Raw genomic sequence first — 17,706 nt, 5'->3', positions numbered from 1 at the left:
ATATTTGTGGCATGTCAATTTTTCATAAAAATCTCCGGGTGTACGGCGTTTTAGAATGACAAGGTTGGATGCTGAACAAGTTTCCACAAGTTGAGTGCCATATCTGTTGGTCCCTTTGTCACAGTTCGATCTGTGTCGTATGTCTTTAATATCTAAAAATTCTTGATTTAAACAGTCATCATCTATAAATGTTTCCTGTAGAGATGACGTTCTTGCGTTGAAGTCTCCTAGCACTAATATGCTGCCTTGGCTGGAAAATTTGCAAATATCTTCTTGCAGAATATCAAATAGTGTGTTATTTCTTGTGTCTACAGATGTTGAGTTTTCCGGAGATAGGTAAATACATCCTACAAATAGATCCTGTTCAAGGCCAAAGAAAATTTTGTCTAGTTTACACCAAAGGAAATCGGGATGTCTCGTGGGGAGCTTTGTTACACCTTTTGAAAATTTGTTGCGAAACATGAGAAGTACTCCGCCAGAACTTCTTCTACATCTAGAGGACTTTTTAACATTTCTAATACTACTACAGTAACTAAACGATTCTAATCTAAGGTGGTCCCCTGGCTTGAGCCAGGTTTCCTGCATAGCTAAAAAATCAAAATCATCGAAATAAGAAATAAAATCTTCATCTTGGCTCTTACGCTTCAGGCCGCCCTGAATATTCCAGGAGCCGAATTTCAGCGCGACCTTTTGGATTGGCATTCTGAGGTAAGAACCGAATGTGCGCCACTGAATAGGAGGAGAGCGGATGAACCAGTGACGTCGAGGTATACAACAATGCAAGCATGGTTACATATGTATGTAGAGTGAATAGATACAAGACTAGACTACTGAAGTGGTATAAGACCACAACATATGTGCATGATATAAATCAATGGGTACTATTACTTAATAATGTTAGGAAGATGAAAGATTGTCACCTGGGGTATGTGTCTGTTCACATATTGGTAGTTGGACGAAAGATTCAAGTTCATTGTTTCAGGAAGTCTGTTAGCATGTTGACTAGCTTTTCTACCGTGTGACGTTTGTCCTGTGTCTCGGGCTCAGCCCACATCGGTCCTGCCTGTCTGTTCCAGTTGTTCCACTGAGGAGGCGGTCGGGGCGCGGGCGCTGAGTTCCAGGAGAACGGTGGCTGCCGTGGGGCTCCATGGAACAGTCCGAGTGGAGAGATCGGGGCGTTTGTGTACTGTCCACTGCTTGGCATAGACGTGGTTTCCCTCGCGGGTCTGGTGTGTTGTCTGTCGGGGTTCCAGCGTTGTCTGCTTGCTGTGGTTTCTTCGTGATGTCGGAGTGTCCGTTTCACATCGGCGACCATCAGGCGAACCCCTGTGTCGGGTCGGATGTGAATGCCGTCAGGCTTGTATAGCGTTCTGTCCTCCGATAGCAGCCTATGCCTGACATAAATGAGTTTATTGTCTTTCAGGCACGTCTTTTCAACTGTGGCGTTATAGGAAGATATATTCCGATTAAGTCTTGACTCCGGATTCATCCCCCTCGGTAAGACCTGGGATATCGCGATCTTCGCATTTGGGTAGGACGTTTTTGCAGAGTCGATTAGTTTGTGCGTCTGCTCTACACATATGTCCACACTATCTGGTCGGGCTTTCGTATTATCCATATCGTTGGATCCTGTGTGAATTATTACTAGCTCCGTGGTGGTGTCCGGGGAAGTGCTGATCCTTTCTATGGCTCTAGGGATTGTTGTCGACTTGACGATGTTCGTGTTTTTGTGTCTGTAGAGTTTGTTCGGGTCTACATCGTTCCATAAGGAGTCCGCAAAGACTCTGACTTGTGTCGTCGTCGTACCTCTTGCGTTCTGGTAGTATGAGACAAATCGTCGATCATTTCAAGTATTACAATCAAGCGAGAAGAAGCCGAAGCAAGAAGAGATCGATATTCGCGATCACCGGGATGCTAATAATGCGTTAGGGTGGTCTCCCATTTATAACTCCTATGCTATGTCTATGTATTGATGATCTGAAATGATGTTGAAAGGTTTGAAAGGTCTTTTAAGTGAATATCTTCAAATTTACTCCGATTGACGGGCACGATCGGTGTTACACTGACGTAGCCTACTACTACTACTAGTGCCACTGTCAGTCAGTCTATGCAGATTATGACACCGCTTCGCAAGTGAACTAGTATATGTACTGTAAACTAATTATTGGAGCTATGAAGTTACCAGTTATTGCAACAGAATTAATATTTTTCCCTTCAGTCCCAGTTGGATCCTGCACGCGCCCTGTCCATCCTGGTGGTCGGAACCTGCCCGGGCGGCCACATGTCCAACCTGCTGGTGTACTGGCTGGACGGAGACATGAATCTCAGGTAGGTTAAAGGTCACATGTCCAACCTGCTGGTGTACTGGCTGGACGGGGACATGAACCTCAGGTAGGCTAAAGGTCACATGTCCCGAACCTGCTGGTGTACTGGCTGGACGGAGACATGAACCTCAGGTAGGCTAAAGGTCACATGTCCCGAACCTGCTGGTGTACTGGCTGGACGGAGACATGAACCTCAGGTACATAGATTAGCCTCAAAACATCACGGAAGCACATCTGTGTTGGTAGTAGTCACAGTACAATGCTAAACTTTCTTACTACCCGTCCAATTGCAACCCTTCGCATCAACCCACACGGATCAAATTTTCAACAACAACGACCGAAGAAGGCGACAATGGTCGTTGAAAGTTTGATCCGTGTGTACTTTTCTGTTGGAAGAAAGTTTACATTGTACTATCTATAGATTACTAGTAGCCTCATTCACTACTCTCCAAGCAAAGGCTGATCGGAAAAATCGTCACCTTTTCTTGCATGCCGTCTTATTCTACCAACTATCCCACCAACATAGAAGAAAAGAAAAGGTCACGATTTCCCTCATGAACCTCTGCTTGGAGAGTATCCTGCGTGGCCCTCCGATGGACTTCGCGTTTATTCATGGAGGCGGGGGCCCTGATTTTCGATTTTCAACCTACAATGGTCAAACTTTTATGCCTCTTTCACTGCTTTCCACTTGCATAGGCAAGAATCATAAGCAGACGTTAGGTGGAAACTTAAAACTATTGCCTATTTGCGCGGAGGAATGAAGTAGTACATGTGTATAGAATACTAGTAAGTGATCCAGGTCAATGCTACGTATACAGCACATAGTGTGTGCAGAATAAATGCTAATGCTAATGTTAATGTCAATGCTACGTATACAGCACATAGTGGGTCAAGAAAAAATGATGAGCTTCCCACACCGGGAATCGAACCCGGGCCTTGGCGGTGAGAGCGCCAAATCCTAACCACTAGACCATATGGGACTTCATGTAAGAGTACAAACATTTGTTCACCACAATATTCCTTAGATGGTGAAGCGCACAGGCCCGACATCAATCAAACATAGATGAATAGATGTGTCGTGGCCAGGATTTTATGCCTCTTTCACTGCCTTCCACTTGCCGCGAAGGCTGTTATAGCAATTATACCGGGGAGGTTTCTACGCCGAAAGGTCGTGTTTGCGCCACTAGAAGGCCTGCGATCTTTCGTAGAAGCTGTGGTATAAATTGCAGATAAACCCCATATAGTGATGTACTCATATACCTTGTAATTACCGTGATAAGATATCTTTGACGTACCGACAATAGGATCGTGGATCGTCCCTATACACGGCCTGTATCTCCAAAGCTGTATTTACTTTTGTGTATAGTGTATAGCAGAAGACGTTATGAAAACTCGTCGTACTTGTGTTTTGTTAATGAAGCTCTATACTTTGTCCCAGTATTTGCATTATCACGGTATCCACGGCTCTGGCTATGGGCCTGATGCCGACAGGCCGAAGAGTACTACTTTTCATGCAGCTAACATACTGTTAACCACGTGCAGAATAAATGCTAATGTTAATGTTTTTCACATATGTTGAAGTTCAACCGTTCTTTTTCCACGTTAAATGTTCAATTGTCTCATTTCTCTCTCCCAGTATTTGTATGACGACTGTGTCCACCGCCCTGGCTATGGGGCTGATGCCGCTGTGCCTGTGGATCTACAGTAAACCCTTCATATCGGCCTCGACCGTCGTCGTACCTTACGAGAAGATCGTCATCGCTCTGGTCACCATCATCATTCCTGTCAGCGCGGGCATGTTTCTCAAGTACAAGTCACCGAAATGGGCCAGGCGGTTTCTCAAGGTGCGTAAAGCACACTTATCACAGAGTAAGGGTCCTTCCCGGTGTGAAAATAAGGACAGCAGTCATCTTCAATAGAGATGAAGAATTTTTTTTTTCAAGTAGCTATAAGATCCTATAAGTAGTGCAGTGTGGCTTCGCTATGATTGCTAAGGCTCGCGTTTTGGCCAAACACACCACCCCGTAGTACTCTTAAAGTTTGTTGAATTCTATTTTGTTCCCGGTGTGAGCACGGTGTAAATCACAGTCCTGTATCTCGGTTGCCATTTAAAAATGTGATTTTTCTAATATAGAATATTGTCGTTTATGCTAATATCAATAACTTTATGCATTGGGTAAATCACAATAGATAAAGGAATGAATGGGTGAACGAATAAACAAACGAAAAAAAAATAGATGGATAAAGATACATGGATGTGGGAATGGGGAATGAAAGAGATCTGCTCCTTTTTCATCTCATGATATGAATTTCACATTATCTTTTATTCAGATTGGCGGCATATTCGGCATCGTCATCATCCTATCCAGCGCGGTGCTTGGTGGGATAGCCTACCAGGACATGTGGACCGGTCCTCCCGCCCTTTTTCTCATCGCCTTCATCTTCCCCACGATTGGCTACTCCTTTGGTTACGTCATCGCCTGGCTCTTCCGCATGGACGCCACCTGCCGCAAAACGGTGTGCATCGAGACGGGGACCCAGAACATCGGCATCGCCTTGTCTATTCTAAAGTTGACATTTGCTCCGGAACTAGCAAGTAAGATCATCCTCTTCCCCATGCTATACGCCAGTTTTCAGGGTCTAGAGGCCATGATACTGGTAATCTCCTTCCAGATCTGGAAAAGAAAGTGCAAAACGGTCAAGGAGAAGGAAGAGAAAGAGGTGGGAGATGATACCAAGGATGTTAACCTACTTGACGATCATAAGACTACAGACGAAGATATGTACGAATTCGTTACTACTCTGTAAGATGATACCTTGTTCGTTAACAGAGGGAACTGTGAAATGTTATAATTGTTTTGTGGGATTCAGTAGCCTACACGAGGTCCTCCTATAGGGGTATTCATCTTAGAATTCGGCAAAAAGGGGAATAGCTGGCCCGTAGAGTCAGCCGGCGGGAAAGTTAATATTCCGGCTGATGAAACCTTGGGGTGACCAGAAGAGTGATGGGGAAGAGTCTGTGATGTCCCAAATTTGGTCACTGAAGACCACCGTACCTGTCTCCCAATTTTCTTGATAAGTGTGTTGGGTTCTTTAACGTGCAGAGGTTTGAGGCCTGAGGCTTCCCAATGCATCCTTATCAATATGCATGATTTGTGAGTTAGGATTTTTCGGTGCCATTTTGATCACCGTGAGGACCTTGATTTTAACGCCCACCTATAACATCGGCACTATATAGATCTATATACTTAGGAGTCATACACTTCTTGTTGTGCATTTCATACCTGTCACAGATATATCGCTGACATGCACTCTCTATATATACAAGAATTGTACACTTGTTGTGCATCATCGTTTCATACATGAAACAAATTGTTAATTGTCTCTAACGTTTCGTTTTTATCATACTGGTAAAGTACATGTATTTATCATACCGTTCAGTAGCCTGGAGTCCATCCGATGTTACCATATATACTGAGTATTACTATCATTGATTCTGGTATTACTATGGCGTTCTGTTGGTGTATTCTAACTTATTTCGTTTTATGCATTTTAACTCGTGATAATACCATAGGATGTTGTCACTATCCCGACTTATTTTGATTGAATATATATATATGTAACGTTATGCAATAAAGAATGGCAAATAACCAAACAACGTCTGCTTTCGGGCAATTTGTCCTTGTTTCGCTCGTGTTTATTCTTATATTACAGTCGTTGTGATCAATTACTTAACATTTTTTAAATGAATTTTCACATCGATATATATAGTATACAATGATATTGCCTGCTTACGCGGAACAATGAAGTAGCATAAAACAAGTGATCCTGGTCAATGTTACAGCACAGGCTAGGGTGGGTGAAAAAAAATATGAGCTTCCCACACCGGGAATCGAACCCGGGCCTTGGCCATATGGGACTTCATGACAAGGCGAAACATTTCTTCAGACACAATATTCCATAAATGGAGCAGCACACAAGCCCGACATCAATCAATCAGTCGGTTTTAAATAGTTGCCGTTCCCGGATGCCCGCTGTGTAAATAGTGGGACGTCAAAAGTAAGTCCGACCACTCTTCTGCTTGAGTCACCCCTTTTCACGATAGAAATGTTAAAAGCATAGGAAGAAATGTTAAAAGCATAAGACGAAATGTTAAAAGCATAGGGCAACAAACATACATTTCAAAATGTTACATTGTTTTCTATGAAAACCAACGAACAATATTATTTTAATTCGCATGGAATGGTGGAACACCGGAACATGTCCTACAAAAGTTAATGAAGGTGGTATGATATCTAAAGGATGTTTCCATATTTCGCGTCGAAATGGTCTCAAGGCTATGTTCAACATCTGATACTAGTTAGTATTAAGGGTACCTGCGGTATTGTGCAAAAGAAAAGAAAAAGAATCAACTTCCCACGCCGGGAATCGAACCCGGGCCTTGGCGGTGAGAGCGCCAAATCCTAACCACTAGACCACATGGGAGTTCATGATAATGACAACCCCACAAGCACGGTTGTTGACACATTGTGTTTGCTATTCCACGTACATCGATCAAGTAGGCAGGCACCAGCCAGTCTTAAAATACAATCACGTAGTTCACTTTCCAGATTGGTATTAAATTAATGGCAAACTGTCAAAAAGAAACAATAAAAGCATGTTTGTTACATTTAAGGGCTGTCGCGTATCAGCCGTTCTGTGAGTTTGTGAACTTTGGAATGGGAGTTGTCTGTACGGAACTTTGCACCTTTTTCTTTTTGATTGACAGGTACTTTGTGTGACGTCATCTTTGTGTGACGCCTTTGCTAGGCAACGCATGACTACCGTGCCATGCAAGAAATCAGTGCAGAATAATCAACAATTAGTTCAGTACTAGAAGTATTAAGTAGGACCTATTCGTTCAGATTTTGTTATTTTTTTCTATGCCGTTTACAACAATGTAATGGAACGACCCCAACAATTATCTTGGATACCCATGCCCAGAAGTTACGTTTACACGCAGCTGTGAAAAATTCCCGACATCCTGAAAGCGTTGACAACTGTGCAAATAATAGACGAACTGCCATAGGGTACCTTTTTTTACAAGCTAGGGATAAAATCAAATGTCATTATGAATAGCATACAAGAACATAAAATCACTTATTTTAGATCTTAGATAAAATCAAAATCAAACCAGTACGAAAACAGCGATATGTGTATCCAAAATGTTTCCTTCCCACACCGGGAATCGAACCCGGGCCTTGGCGGTGAGAGCGCCAAATCCTAACCACTAGACCATATGGGAGATCTGAAAACAATCCCTAATCAATACCTTCTGTATATACATGCAATCATACCGATGGAAGTCCTACAGTCAGTAGTATTGTATGATATCCTTAATCTAAGCCAATAAAATGGCTGAGTTTTCACAAAGAACGCCACAATGTATCGTAGTATGTTTCAATGATTTGATCACTTTTATTGCACAAAGTAGTAGATTTGATAAAACAAGCAAACATATAAATAAATAAATAGACGGGAACCAAACAACTCCACTGAGGTGTTCATAACGTTACTGGCACATTTTCATCTTTGGCATGAACAATCAATGTCTTATTCTAGATTCTTATGAAAATCCTGAGTTATTTTAGATATAACTGATTGAACTGTATAAACTGACATGAGCAAAGAAAATATTGAAATACTGTAAGATAATGATACTAACCAAAAAAGGTACATGCTTTGCACCATAAAACCAAAACAAAACTAAACAAAACAAAAGCAAGGACATTAAAGAGTAAAAACAAATAAATGACGGTTATCAACAAACAAGTTTCCTTTCAGGTCAAAACGGGAAAGACAACATAAAGCAACATTCAATTTACAACACCATTATGTAAATTACAGTTACAAAAATGTCGGATAAACAAAAAACGCGAAAGACAACAACTAACATTCAATTGACACATTTCTTCACACTTATCCTTTCAACATTTGACATGGTTTGAATAAATTATAAGTGATGGCGAAATAAATAGATGCAACCATGGAGGATGAGGCAACTGTCTTTTGGTACCACGGACTATGAGAAATACACTTGTACAATGTAATTCATCATCAGCATCACCTGGCGGGTTTTGTCATTATTGCTTGGAAAAGAGCAAAATATTTGATATTTGCCCTTGTCTGTTATGTGCACTTGAAACAAAACTTTGATTTACTTACGATAAATTCCACAACTTCTGATTCCCTGAGCATATCGAATTCGAATGTATGAATTATAACATACAAATTACAGTAGTAAGTCCCCATTTACAGCCCTGCCCATTTCGGCAAATTAGTCCGAACATTTCCGAAGATAGCCGACGTGTTCCGGTCGACTTCCGGTCATCGTCCGAGCACTTTAGGGTGTAACCAAGGAGCCCGAGGGCATTGACATCGGTCATTGACCCACCAAGTCACTGACATGGGCTCCGACGTTGTTTTTAGAAGGAGTGAGCACGTTGGCTGTCGTCCAAAAGCCGCTTCCTGTAAACAACACAGACAAATACTTTAGTATAGTTTTGTAACGTTAGATTTTCTTAAAAGACGAGTAGATTAACGTATACGTAGCATAGTGAATTTTAAAAGTCCTTTGATGAACACTCTTATGTATTAAAGTGTTGCATATAAGTCGTCGTTGAGTTATGTGCTGAGATAGGCACCGGACACGCTTGCGTGATGACTGTTGTTTGTTGTCATCAGGCCGGAAATGGCGAGAGAAAACAACAAACTTAGAAAGTGAAGGTTCTAGGAGGGTTACTAATATTGCTTTCTTCTCAATCTAATACATAGTATATATACACTTTCTGACAACCGACTCCCCAACTGTCAGAAAGAGGGTACCAATCAGAATAAGGAGACGGTAAGGAAGTCTATCCTCCAACCTCTGCTTGGAGAGCGAGTGACAGAGAGAATCGAGCCGTACCTGACTGGGTCCTGTTTCATGAAGAGTTGTTTGAAAACCTCCAACTCGTCTTCTTCCCTCAGTAACGTCAGCGCCTTTCGTGACGAGTTCTCGGGTATTTCAAAGTACGTTCTGATGGCCCTGATTCCTGCCAACGCCTTGCTGTAGTTCCCGCTACAGATCAGGTCCTGTACGGCCAGCAGGCATCCTTCTATGTTCTCTACACTGTCCCGCTCACAATCCCACAGGTCCATGTCGTGTGCAGGCATTGGCGCCTCTCCCGATATGAGCTGTTTTATGTAAGGTTCTATCACGGCCCAGAACCGCAGCATCTCTGTCTCGGACCATAGCGGCTCCCTCGCCGTTCGCCGAGGACTCGTTCCGATGGGGACCGACAGAGGAGACGGCGACCGTCGAGCGCGAGGACTTCCGCTAGGGACAGTCACTGGAGACGTCGTCCGTCGAGGACTTCCGATAGACGCCGACTCGGGAGACGTCGACGATTTGATCGGAATCGGCGCCGACGGTTTGGAAAGTAGTAGTCTTCGCGGAAGGTCCGCTAATGTCGATATCGGCGACGATTTCGTCGGAACGGGCATGTCTGGTCTCGCTAGCGTCCGCAAGGACTGGTCTGCGCTGACGACGCCCTGGTCTGACGCCGAGGACGCGGTGATCTTGATCGGGATCGGTGCCGACGATTGCCGAGGGTTTTGTCCGGTTGGCGCGCGGACTTGTCCTAATGCCTCGACGGGAGACAGGCCGCACACTGCGATTCCCTCGCTGATTTCGTGACGCGCGTTCCAGCAATCCGGCATTTTGCCGGCATCCAAAGCGTATCTCAACGCATACATACTTTTAAAGCAGTCCTGAATTTCCCGCGCCTTTTGTGGTATGGATACTTTCGCCCCTTTCACTATCCGGGGAAAGTGTCGTCAAAACAGTAAAAAAGATGTAAAAGAAAGACCAGAATCAGTCACGGAAACACGACTCAGGTGTTCAATGTCAAAATAAAAACTGTTGTCCCGAAGCACCGGCGTCTCTATTTAGACGTGATTGTCCCTTTGTTGTCGGATTCAAACATTACGTCATTGGAGGATTCCACTTTATACGTAAGCAGGGGTTAAAGTGAACGAACATAAAATTGTTAGAAACAAGAAAAGGAGTGGTAAGATCATGAATGTGTTATTTAGTTGTTATCATTGAATAATGAATTTAAGATTTAAAAAATATGATTTTGTTATTAGATACTAATAAGTAATAAAGAATACAGTGTGTATCCACCCCTATTGCGAATGGTTGGCACCAAACATGGGCACCAAACATGATTCAGAGATATGGGGTGACCTATTTAGTCATTCGTGTTTGACTTTCCCGAGGTATTTGAAGTGTACTAGAAACACTTACTATGCCGGACGTCACCAATCATGTCCGGGTCGCCACACACACGTGTCTGTGGTGTTTCCTTTTGTGACTAAACTTGAGAGGGTGTAAAAGGGGCTAAATGATTATCGTAACGCGCAAGTTTTGCGATGAATCACACTGTTCCCTGATGACATTTGGTCACGGAATCTGAAAACTGCCACACTATAAGAACTATATAAAGTATTCATAGATATGTGTTGGTAGTTTCCCTGACACTGAATTTCTGCTACGTTTTGTAAGCTTAAACTTTAAACTTTAGGATGTTTCTATTAAAGGTCTTTTTCAGTTTTTGCAAGGAGGTTTTAACCTCCTTGGTTTTTGCTTTCCACAGCATGGCACTTTTCATGCCCATTTTAATACATGTATTTCATCGTTACGAAACTTGATACGGCCAGACCGCGAGAATACAGTTGTATGTTGCCATGGGCTTATAAGGACTGTAGGGCCGTAATACAAAATGAAATATATCGATATACATGTAACGTCCTTGCCATAACATTTACAGGCTCATTTCTTTAACTTTTAAATCAACAATAAGTAGGATAGGAGCGCTCGAACTTCAAGGCTCGTTCTTACTGTATGGGGTAGTATGACCATTGGCGAAATGTTGCTAATCCCTATTATAACGAAGTTGCGAATGTCCCCCATGTGTACCTTTGTTATTAACTTGTTTGTCAATATAGCCTTGGGGATGCCGATGTGTGTTCTGCGTCATTCGTCTTGACCTGTAAAAGGCGCTATTTCAGATTTAGGCGGGAAATGTACTGGCCGGCGCTTGGATCATGACTCATATCCTCATGTATTCCTGTCACAGTGTGTTGTTGTTGTGTTTGGGTGGCGCAAGGAGGATAAAGTCGACCCGACCTGGATGACCAATGCTATAAAAGGGGAAATGCTAGCATGGATTTAATTTCGCAACAGGGGGAAATAGACTATTCGCGGTGGTTTCATCTTTAAGTCCGCGGTTGAAAGAAGAGTAGCATATAGGTGGGCCACGAGAGGTTTTATTCGTAGAGAAGTCGCAGAGAAGAGGTCGCGAAAACCACGAATATAAACGACCGCGAATATTCCCACCTTTATAGTACGTCACAACGTTTTTAGGGAAGGACATTTGTGTGCTTGTTTCGTTTTTGTTTCTATGTAGATATATTGATCGACATAAAAAGGTACAAGCAAAAAGGTTATCCGTAATACTCATCTAAAAGAACGGCTATCATATTAAAGTTTGGAGATATGCTAAATGCAATACTAGTAATGGCGTCACGACTGAAAACTTCCCTGGACTCAAGTGCTTAGTTGTATCTTGTACGATTGTTGTGTAGCCGATATGTACGATTGCCATGTGAACGATGCTATACAATCTCTCGCTGCCGTGGGCTCCTCCCGTACTATGAAAGGGGACTGACAAGGCTTGACTCAGTCAGGCTACTATTAAAAACCGTTATCTTTTTTATCACGAATCATTAATCTCTGTCCGAAAATGGTTGATGAACCTAATCGCTAAGCAGATTGACAATCATGGAGGTTGTTGGAACGGTGCTACCAACCAAAAAAATGTTACGATTTCCCGTCCCAACATCTGCTTGGAGATGAAGCATAACTACCCTGGTCACGAGATGACGTACATTCCAAGATGGCCGCGCCCAGACATCGGGAAAGCTGACGTGTTGTTTTGGTGATGATTCGTCGCTCGTACGCTTACGGAAAGAATCTGGGTCCAGTCATTTCATCCTAGCCAACTGTAAGAAGATCTGATCGAGGTATAGAACTAGCTGCCATACGCTGTCACTTCTAGATAGCTCAATATTTGAAGAGATCTTCGTTGCATATTTTTTTTCTAAAGGGTGGGAGGGCGGCACAAATATTTATGCAATTCCCAAAAATTATGGCAGAAACTTACGTACGATGTAGTTTGTTACAGGCTTGAAACATTGAATGATAGACACAATTTCGCTTGTTGTTAAATCCATTTAAATTTCGGTATTTAAATGGACCGAAAATACTCATCTAGGTATGATTTTTTCTAATGTCACATAAATTTGTTTTGATTAACTCTGAATCCTTGTATACTGTATTTTTGTATCGTCATTTCTAGCGAGTGTTCATTTTCTGTGTTTTGCAGATGTGGCCCATACGTGGTGGCCGCCACAGGCGTCCAGGAATCGCTCTGGTGCTTCTTGCTTTTCAGGTAGGTAACCCATTTACCATACTTGGATACTGTACTCGCTACGTACAAGGAGGTTTATTTATCTATCAATAATAGGTTAGAATAAGATGTTTTAACCTTCTTGCTATGTAGCACCATCATCAATACTGTATTCATGTATTTTAAATAATTTGCTACTGTACTTAAAATATGATCATTGTCACAGACGAAAGACATTGGATGGTGTCTCAAACGTCTGACTGTTTCCAAAATCATATCCAGTTGCTACTTGAGTAATTACTCAGTTATAACTGCTTTTTGGCATGTGTATCTTATTACATGTACCTGAATGTCTAACCTTTATCGATGTACTAAGATATGTTTCAACAGCAAACTTTTATCCAGTTGCTACTTGAGTAATTACTCAGTTATAACTGCTTTTTGGCATGTGTATCTTATTACATGTACCTGAATGTCTAACCTTTATCAATGTACTAAGATATGTTTCAACAGCAAACTTTAAAAACTCTGAAAACCTCATTTTCCGTCTGCTGCATTTGTTGAGCTAGCTGCAAAAAAAGATCTGATAGACAGCTAGGATCAGTCTGTTGTATCTCTACCCCAGATGGCACAAGCAGGATTTCAGAACATCCCACCCGTTACCTTGGCAACCCTCGCCGCAAACGTGGCCATGTTCCTCCGTCTGTTCCGCGGTTTCCGTTACCCCAAACTTGGGGAGGTGTGTGTGAGCGTGGTCCATGTGTGGTACCAAGGGGTGAGTACAGTGTCATGTAACTTGAAGCAGCTTAAACCAGTAATGTTACCTGCCTTATACTAGTAGTTTCCCTTGCCAGAAGAAGTCTATGTTTTTGGTAGCATTTGTATGTGGTTTTGTAGCATAGCTCAACAAGCTAAGGATGGACTGTCATGAAACCTATGATTGAAAGAACTGGTTAGATTTTGTGTCCACCTGGTAGCTTTTCTAGGTACCCCAGCAGATCGTTTGGTTTATCTCATGTTCTGGAAAAGCTATCTAAAAAATATGATTTCTTGTTGGTAGATAAACATAAACTTTTATAAGATAACTTATAGAAAACATGATATGTAGTATTATGTACTGTCTTAAAGAAAGAAAGAGAAAAACTTGGACAAACAGGAAACTATCTCATTGTTTCAACTGCTAATTATGATAGACAGTTAAGATTTGTCTCCTTTTCCACAGGACTGGAAGAGGCTGATCTACGCTGCATTCTTCCACGCAGACGAGTGGCACCTCTACTACAACATGGCGTCCTTCATGTGGAAGGGCATCACATTAGAGCGGAGAATGGGCAGTGTACGGTTCCTGTACGTGCTGGCGGTGTTCACGGTCTGTACACACTCCCTCCTGCTGGGGCTGAACTACTCCATGGACCACTTCTTCCACCAGTCCTCCTACCTGGCTGACTGTGCTGTCGGATTCTCAGGTTAGTGTAGACAAAACATTTGTATATCTAAAGTAGAGTCCAGATACAACCGATTCACTTCAAATCACCCGGATGGAGGCTTGGCATACCTCAATACAGTATCAGCCACACAGTGATTTACACCATTCACCCAGACAGGAGACCTGGCGTATCCTGTCTTGTATTCAGCTAGAGGGTATGCCACTCTGTTAGGGGCGGTATAACCCCAGCAGTGCTGTAATACACCGTATATATGACTCTACTACTACTACTTCTAGAGTCCAGATTTATCAATTCAAAGAATTATGTTAGCCCTTATTGTTGTGTTAACCATTCTATACCTCTGGTACTTCGTATAATTGCCGTGTAATAAAGTTCTATATCTATATTGTCAATATACATAATGTTACAGTACATATGATGTGTGCTTGCATGCTACTACATGCTACTACTATTATACATTTTGTAGATCTACTACATGTAAAACATTTTATCTTCTAACTTTATTTTCTATTGTTACTTCAGGTGTGATATTTGCGCTGAAAGTCCTGACCACACACTACCTCCCTCCGGGTATGACCTATGTCATGGGATGGTTTCCTGTTCCCCGCAGAATTGCATGCTGGGTGGAGCTGGTTGTCATACAGGTACAGCTATCAATGTTCTCTTATCTAAGAAATAGTTACACCATCAAGTACCAACCAAGATGTCAACCAGAAAGACAGAGGTGTTCAAAAATTAACTTTTCCCTAGAACTACGGTAGTATGGAACTCTTTGCCACCGTACTGCTGGAGCATCCTCAATAGATACAGTGCTTGTAGTTAGATGTGCAATAGTTAGGTATAACATGTCATTCAGTGTAATACTTAAGTATACTGTAACTAGCTTCTGCCCAGCAATGGTGTTGTGTTATGCCATAAGGCAGTTATACCTGCAAACAGTGTGGCATGTCCGTGCTAAAACAATAGGTCTATGAAAATAAGGATTTTAGAACAAATCAATCCTAGGTTGAAATGTTTTTTTGTACTTCTATACAGGGTTGTAGAATTAACATTGTGGTTAGAGCTAGCCTGAGTGAGTACCATCCTCTGTATTGACCACTATCTCAATACTTTTGTTTGCTAACTCCATGGTTAGGAAGCAAAGTATTGATTCAGCAGTCATTACAGAAGAATTGATACTCAGGCTAGGTTAGAGTCATAGCTGTGAAAAATATTCATACATGACACTATCTGGTTGTTTACAGTATTTGAATTAGCAGAATGTACAATGTATACTAAGAGAACAAGGGTTAGAATGATAGTTTTTGTTTGTTTGAATCCCCAGATCCTGATCCCCCGAGCCTCGTTCATGGGTCACCTGTCGGGTATCCTGGTGGGACTGCTGTACACCAGCGGGCCTCTCAAGGCCATCATGGACCTGCCATTTGGAGGTATGTCAAAGTTGTCCTTCTAGATATAGATCCAGATGCTAATGTTAAAATCTATGAATGGTTTCATTAGGTTCGTGATCAAAAAGTTGACAAATCTGTGTTTAGGAAGGTTACAAATCCAGGTAAACAATATTCAAAAACAAATAAATCTCTGAAACTAGATAACATACAGAGACTACATGTACTTCCGGATGTTTAGTCATGTTAAGAACTGCATTCTTCTCACTTTTGAACCTTCCACCCCCAAGGTTGGAGCAGACATCGTTACCATGACGATTATGGAGCAGCAGAACCCAGACACACCCGAGCGACCAGACAACAGTCCTACACCTACCATGCAGGTAAGAAACATCATTGTATAGGGACCGCTTGATTACATGTATTAAGTATAGTAAATTGTAACTATGCCAAGAAGGTTATGTTTTGGGTGCTGTGGTGGTTGGTTAGCGAAGTGTATGTGAATCTTTATGATATATGGTAGGGAGGTATGTGTTGGGAAACGAGGGTCAAGTTTGATAATGGTCCTCCTAGCGGCTTTCTATGGAACTGCAACAGAACCTACAATTTTGATATCTTATGTTCTTGAGCTCAGCTTGGTTGAGCTACTTGCGATGGACAGTCAGGATTGGTCTATTGATAAACCAACCTGGTGAATGTTTTTACAACACTGTCTTGCAGGTGCCACTGGATATCGGGCTCAAGAAGGGGCGGGGCTAACGGAGGAGGAAGAACTGGAGGTAGCGATGCAGCAGAGTCTGCAGGAGTATGAACAGAAGGCCACACAGGCTGCCATTCAGGAGAGCGTGAGGGACACAGGTACATAGGACACACAGGGCACTTTAACATCATGATGCATGTAGAAACTGCAACATTTACGTTAGCATTGCCCATGTGGATGTGCTGCAAAATAACCGTTCCTTATATATATAGTGGGATGAAATCTTCCTGTCGTGTAGGCATTTAACACCTGTATTCTGCATTTTTCAAAATCGGTAATACACAGGACACTTTTAGTTAGAAATCAATATTGTCATGATTGTTATGCAGCCAGAGGATAGTGCTCACCCGTGTACTTTGCCAATGTATTCAGTTCATAATGAAGTAAAAAATCAGTACTGTTTTTCCTCTGTTTTGCATGGAAAATTATGCATTAGTTGTTTAACACCTATCTTCTAAATGTACATCTTTTAAGATAGAAGCCTTTTTCTATCTCTCTGTTCCAGGTGCTGGTGGGGGCAGGCAACCCAGCGCCCCTCCCATCCACACAGCATTTGCGGGACCCGCTCCATCCGCACCCCTGTCTGACCTGGAGGCGCTACGGCAGCGCAGGCTGACGAGACTGGAGCAGCTGCACAGATGACACCAGCAACAGGTGCAAGGATGACAGCTGAAACAGCTGTGCGGATAACACCTGCATTCTAATTTCCAAGCAAATCCTATGGCCTCCTCCTACGCAGGGACATCCAACAGCCAAACTGCCTGGCTGGATGTGCCCTGCTCTTTCAACCGTCACTCTTAGTTCCTTGGTTCCTGTGGACGTCCGCCTCAAACCAGCTGTCAGCCAATCAGAGAATAAGCTTTCCGTTTTCAAAAGCTGTCTTGCATGTATAAGGGTAACCTAATTAATATTCTTAGGCAAGGTGGTCAGGAACTAAGGGTGGCGATTGAAAGAGCAGGGCACATCCAGACGGGCAGTTTGGCTGTTGAATGTCCCTGCGTAGGAGGATGATCCTATGGTAGCATAAGATGGTATAAAAAGCTGCCAGAGGAGTGAAGCCGGCCTAAGTGTGTGTTTGCTCCAGTAGCCAAACACACACCTAGGCCGACTTCACACCTCTGGCAGCTTTTGATACCATCGTATGCTACCATAGGATCTGCTTGGAGATTACCTGCATACTGTAATTCACTTTGTCTCCTCGGTACCAAACTTTCACGGTCTGAGAAAATTTAACTTGTTCTCAGAACTAAATGTTCACTGTCAAGGCAAGTGCACGTAAAAAAAAGTCTGTGA

General features: G+C 42.6%; 3 protein-coding genes and 3 non-coding genes across 6 annotated transcripts in view; 2 read left to right on the top strand and 4 right to left on the bottom strand.

Annotated features, from left to right (window-relative positions):
* The window catches only part of LOC118427740 (ileal sodium/bile acid cotransporter-like), a 10,171-nt gene extending 4,396 nt beyond the window's left edge, over positions 1-5,775 (top strand). Inside the window, exons 2-4 of the mRNA XM_035837661.1 lie at positions 2,219-2,328; positions 3,961-4,168; positions 4,656-5,775. Coding sequence (XP_035693554.1) covers positions 2,219-2,328; positions 3,961-4,168; positions 4,656-5,132 — 795 coding nt within the window. The 3' untranslated portion in view covers positions 5,133-5,775. The remainder of the gene's footprint in view (positions 1-2,218; positions 2,329-3,960; positions 4,169-4,655) is intronic.
* Positions 3,233-3,304, bottom strand: Trnae-cuc. Its single transcript has one exon. It is a non-coding gene; the product is annotated as a tRNA-Glu (tRNA).
* A 962-nt stretch (positions 5,776-6,737) lies between the features above and the next one.
* Trnae-cuc lies at positions 6,738-6,809 on the bottom strand. The gene has a single exon. It is a non-coding gene; the product is annotated as a tRNA-Glu (tRNA).
* A 727-nt stretch (positions 6,810-7,536) lies between these two features.
* Positions 7,537-7,608, bottom strand: Trnae-cuc. The gene has a single exon. It is a non-coding gene; the product is annotated as a tRNA-Glu (tRNA).
* A 538-nt stretch (positions 7,609-8,146) lies between these two features.
* Positions 8,147-10,337, bottom strand: LOC118426815. Its single transcript, XM_035836347.1, has 2 exons — positions 9,271-10,337; positions 8,147-8,831 (listed from the first exon to the last, which is right to left on the bottom strand). The coding sequence occupies exons 1-2, from the start codon at positions 10,098-10,100 to the stop codon at positions 8,789-8,791; spliced, it is 873 nt and encodes a 290-aa protein (XP_035692240.1). The 5' UTR covers positions 10,101-10,337; the 3' UTR covers positions 8,147-8,788.
* A 1,911-nt stretch (positions 10,338-12,248) lies between these two features.
* Positions 12,249-16,296, top strand: LOC118428096 (rhomboid-related protein 4-like). The gene is made up of 9 exons (XM_035838066.1): positions 12,249-12,431; positions 12,794-12,859; positions 13,443-13,592; positions 14,040-14,283; positions 14,788-14,909; positions 15,590-15,695; positions 15,801-15,817; positions 15,944-16,036; positions 16,288-16,296. Exons 2-9 carry the CDS (start codon positions 12,794-12,796, stop codon positions 16,294-16,296), a joined length of 807 nt encoding a protein of 268 aa, XP_035693959.1. The 5' UTR covers positions 12,249-12,431.
* Positions 16,297-17,706: the final 1,410 nt, after the last annotated feature.

Source organism: Branchiostoma floridae, chromosome 12, assembly GCF_000003815.2.
Source record: "Branchiostoma floridae strain S238N-H82 chromosome 12, Bfl_VNyyK, whole genome shotgun sequence".
NCBI lineage: Eukaryota > Metazoa > Chordata > Leptocardii > Amphioxiformes > Branchiostomatidae > Branchiostoma > Branchiostoma floridae.
Note: the sequence above shows the minus strand (reverse complement) of the source record. Positions and strands in the feature narration are given on the sequence as shown.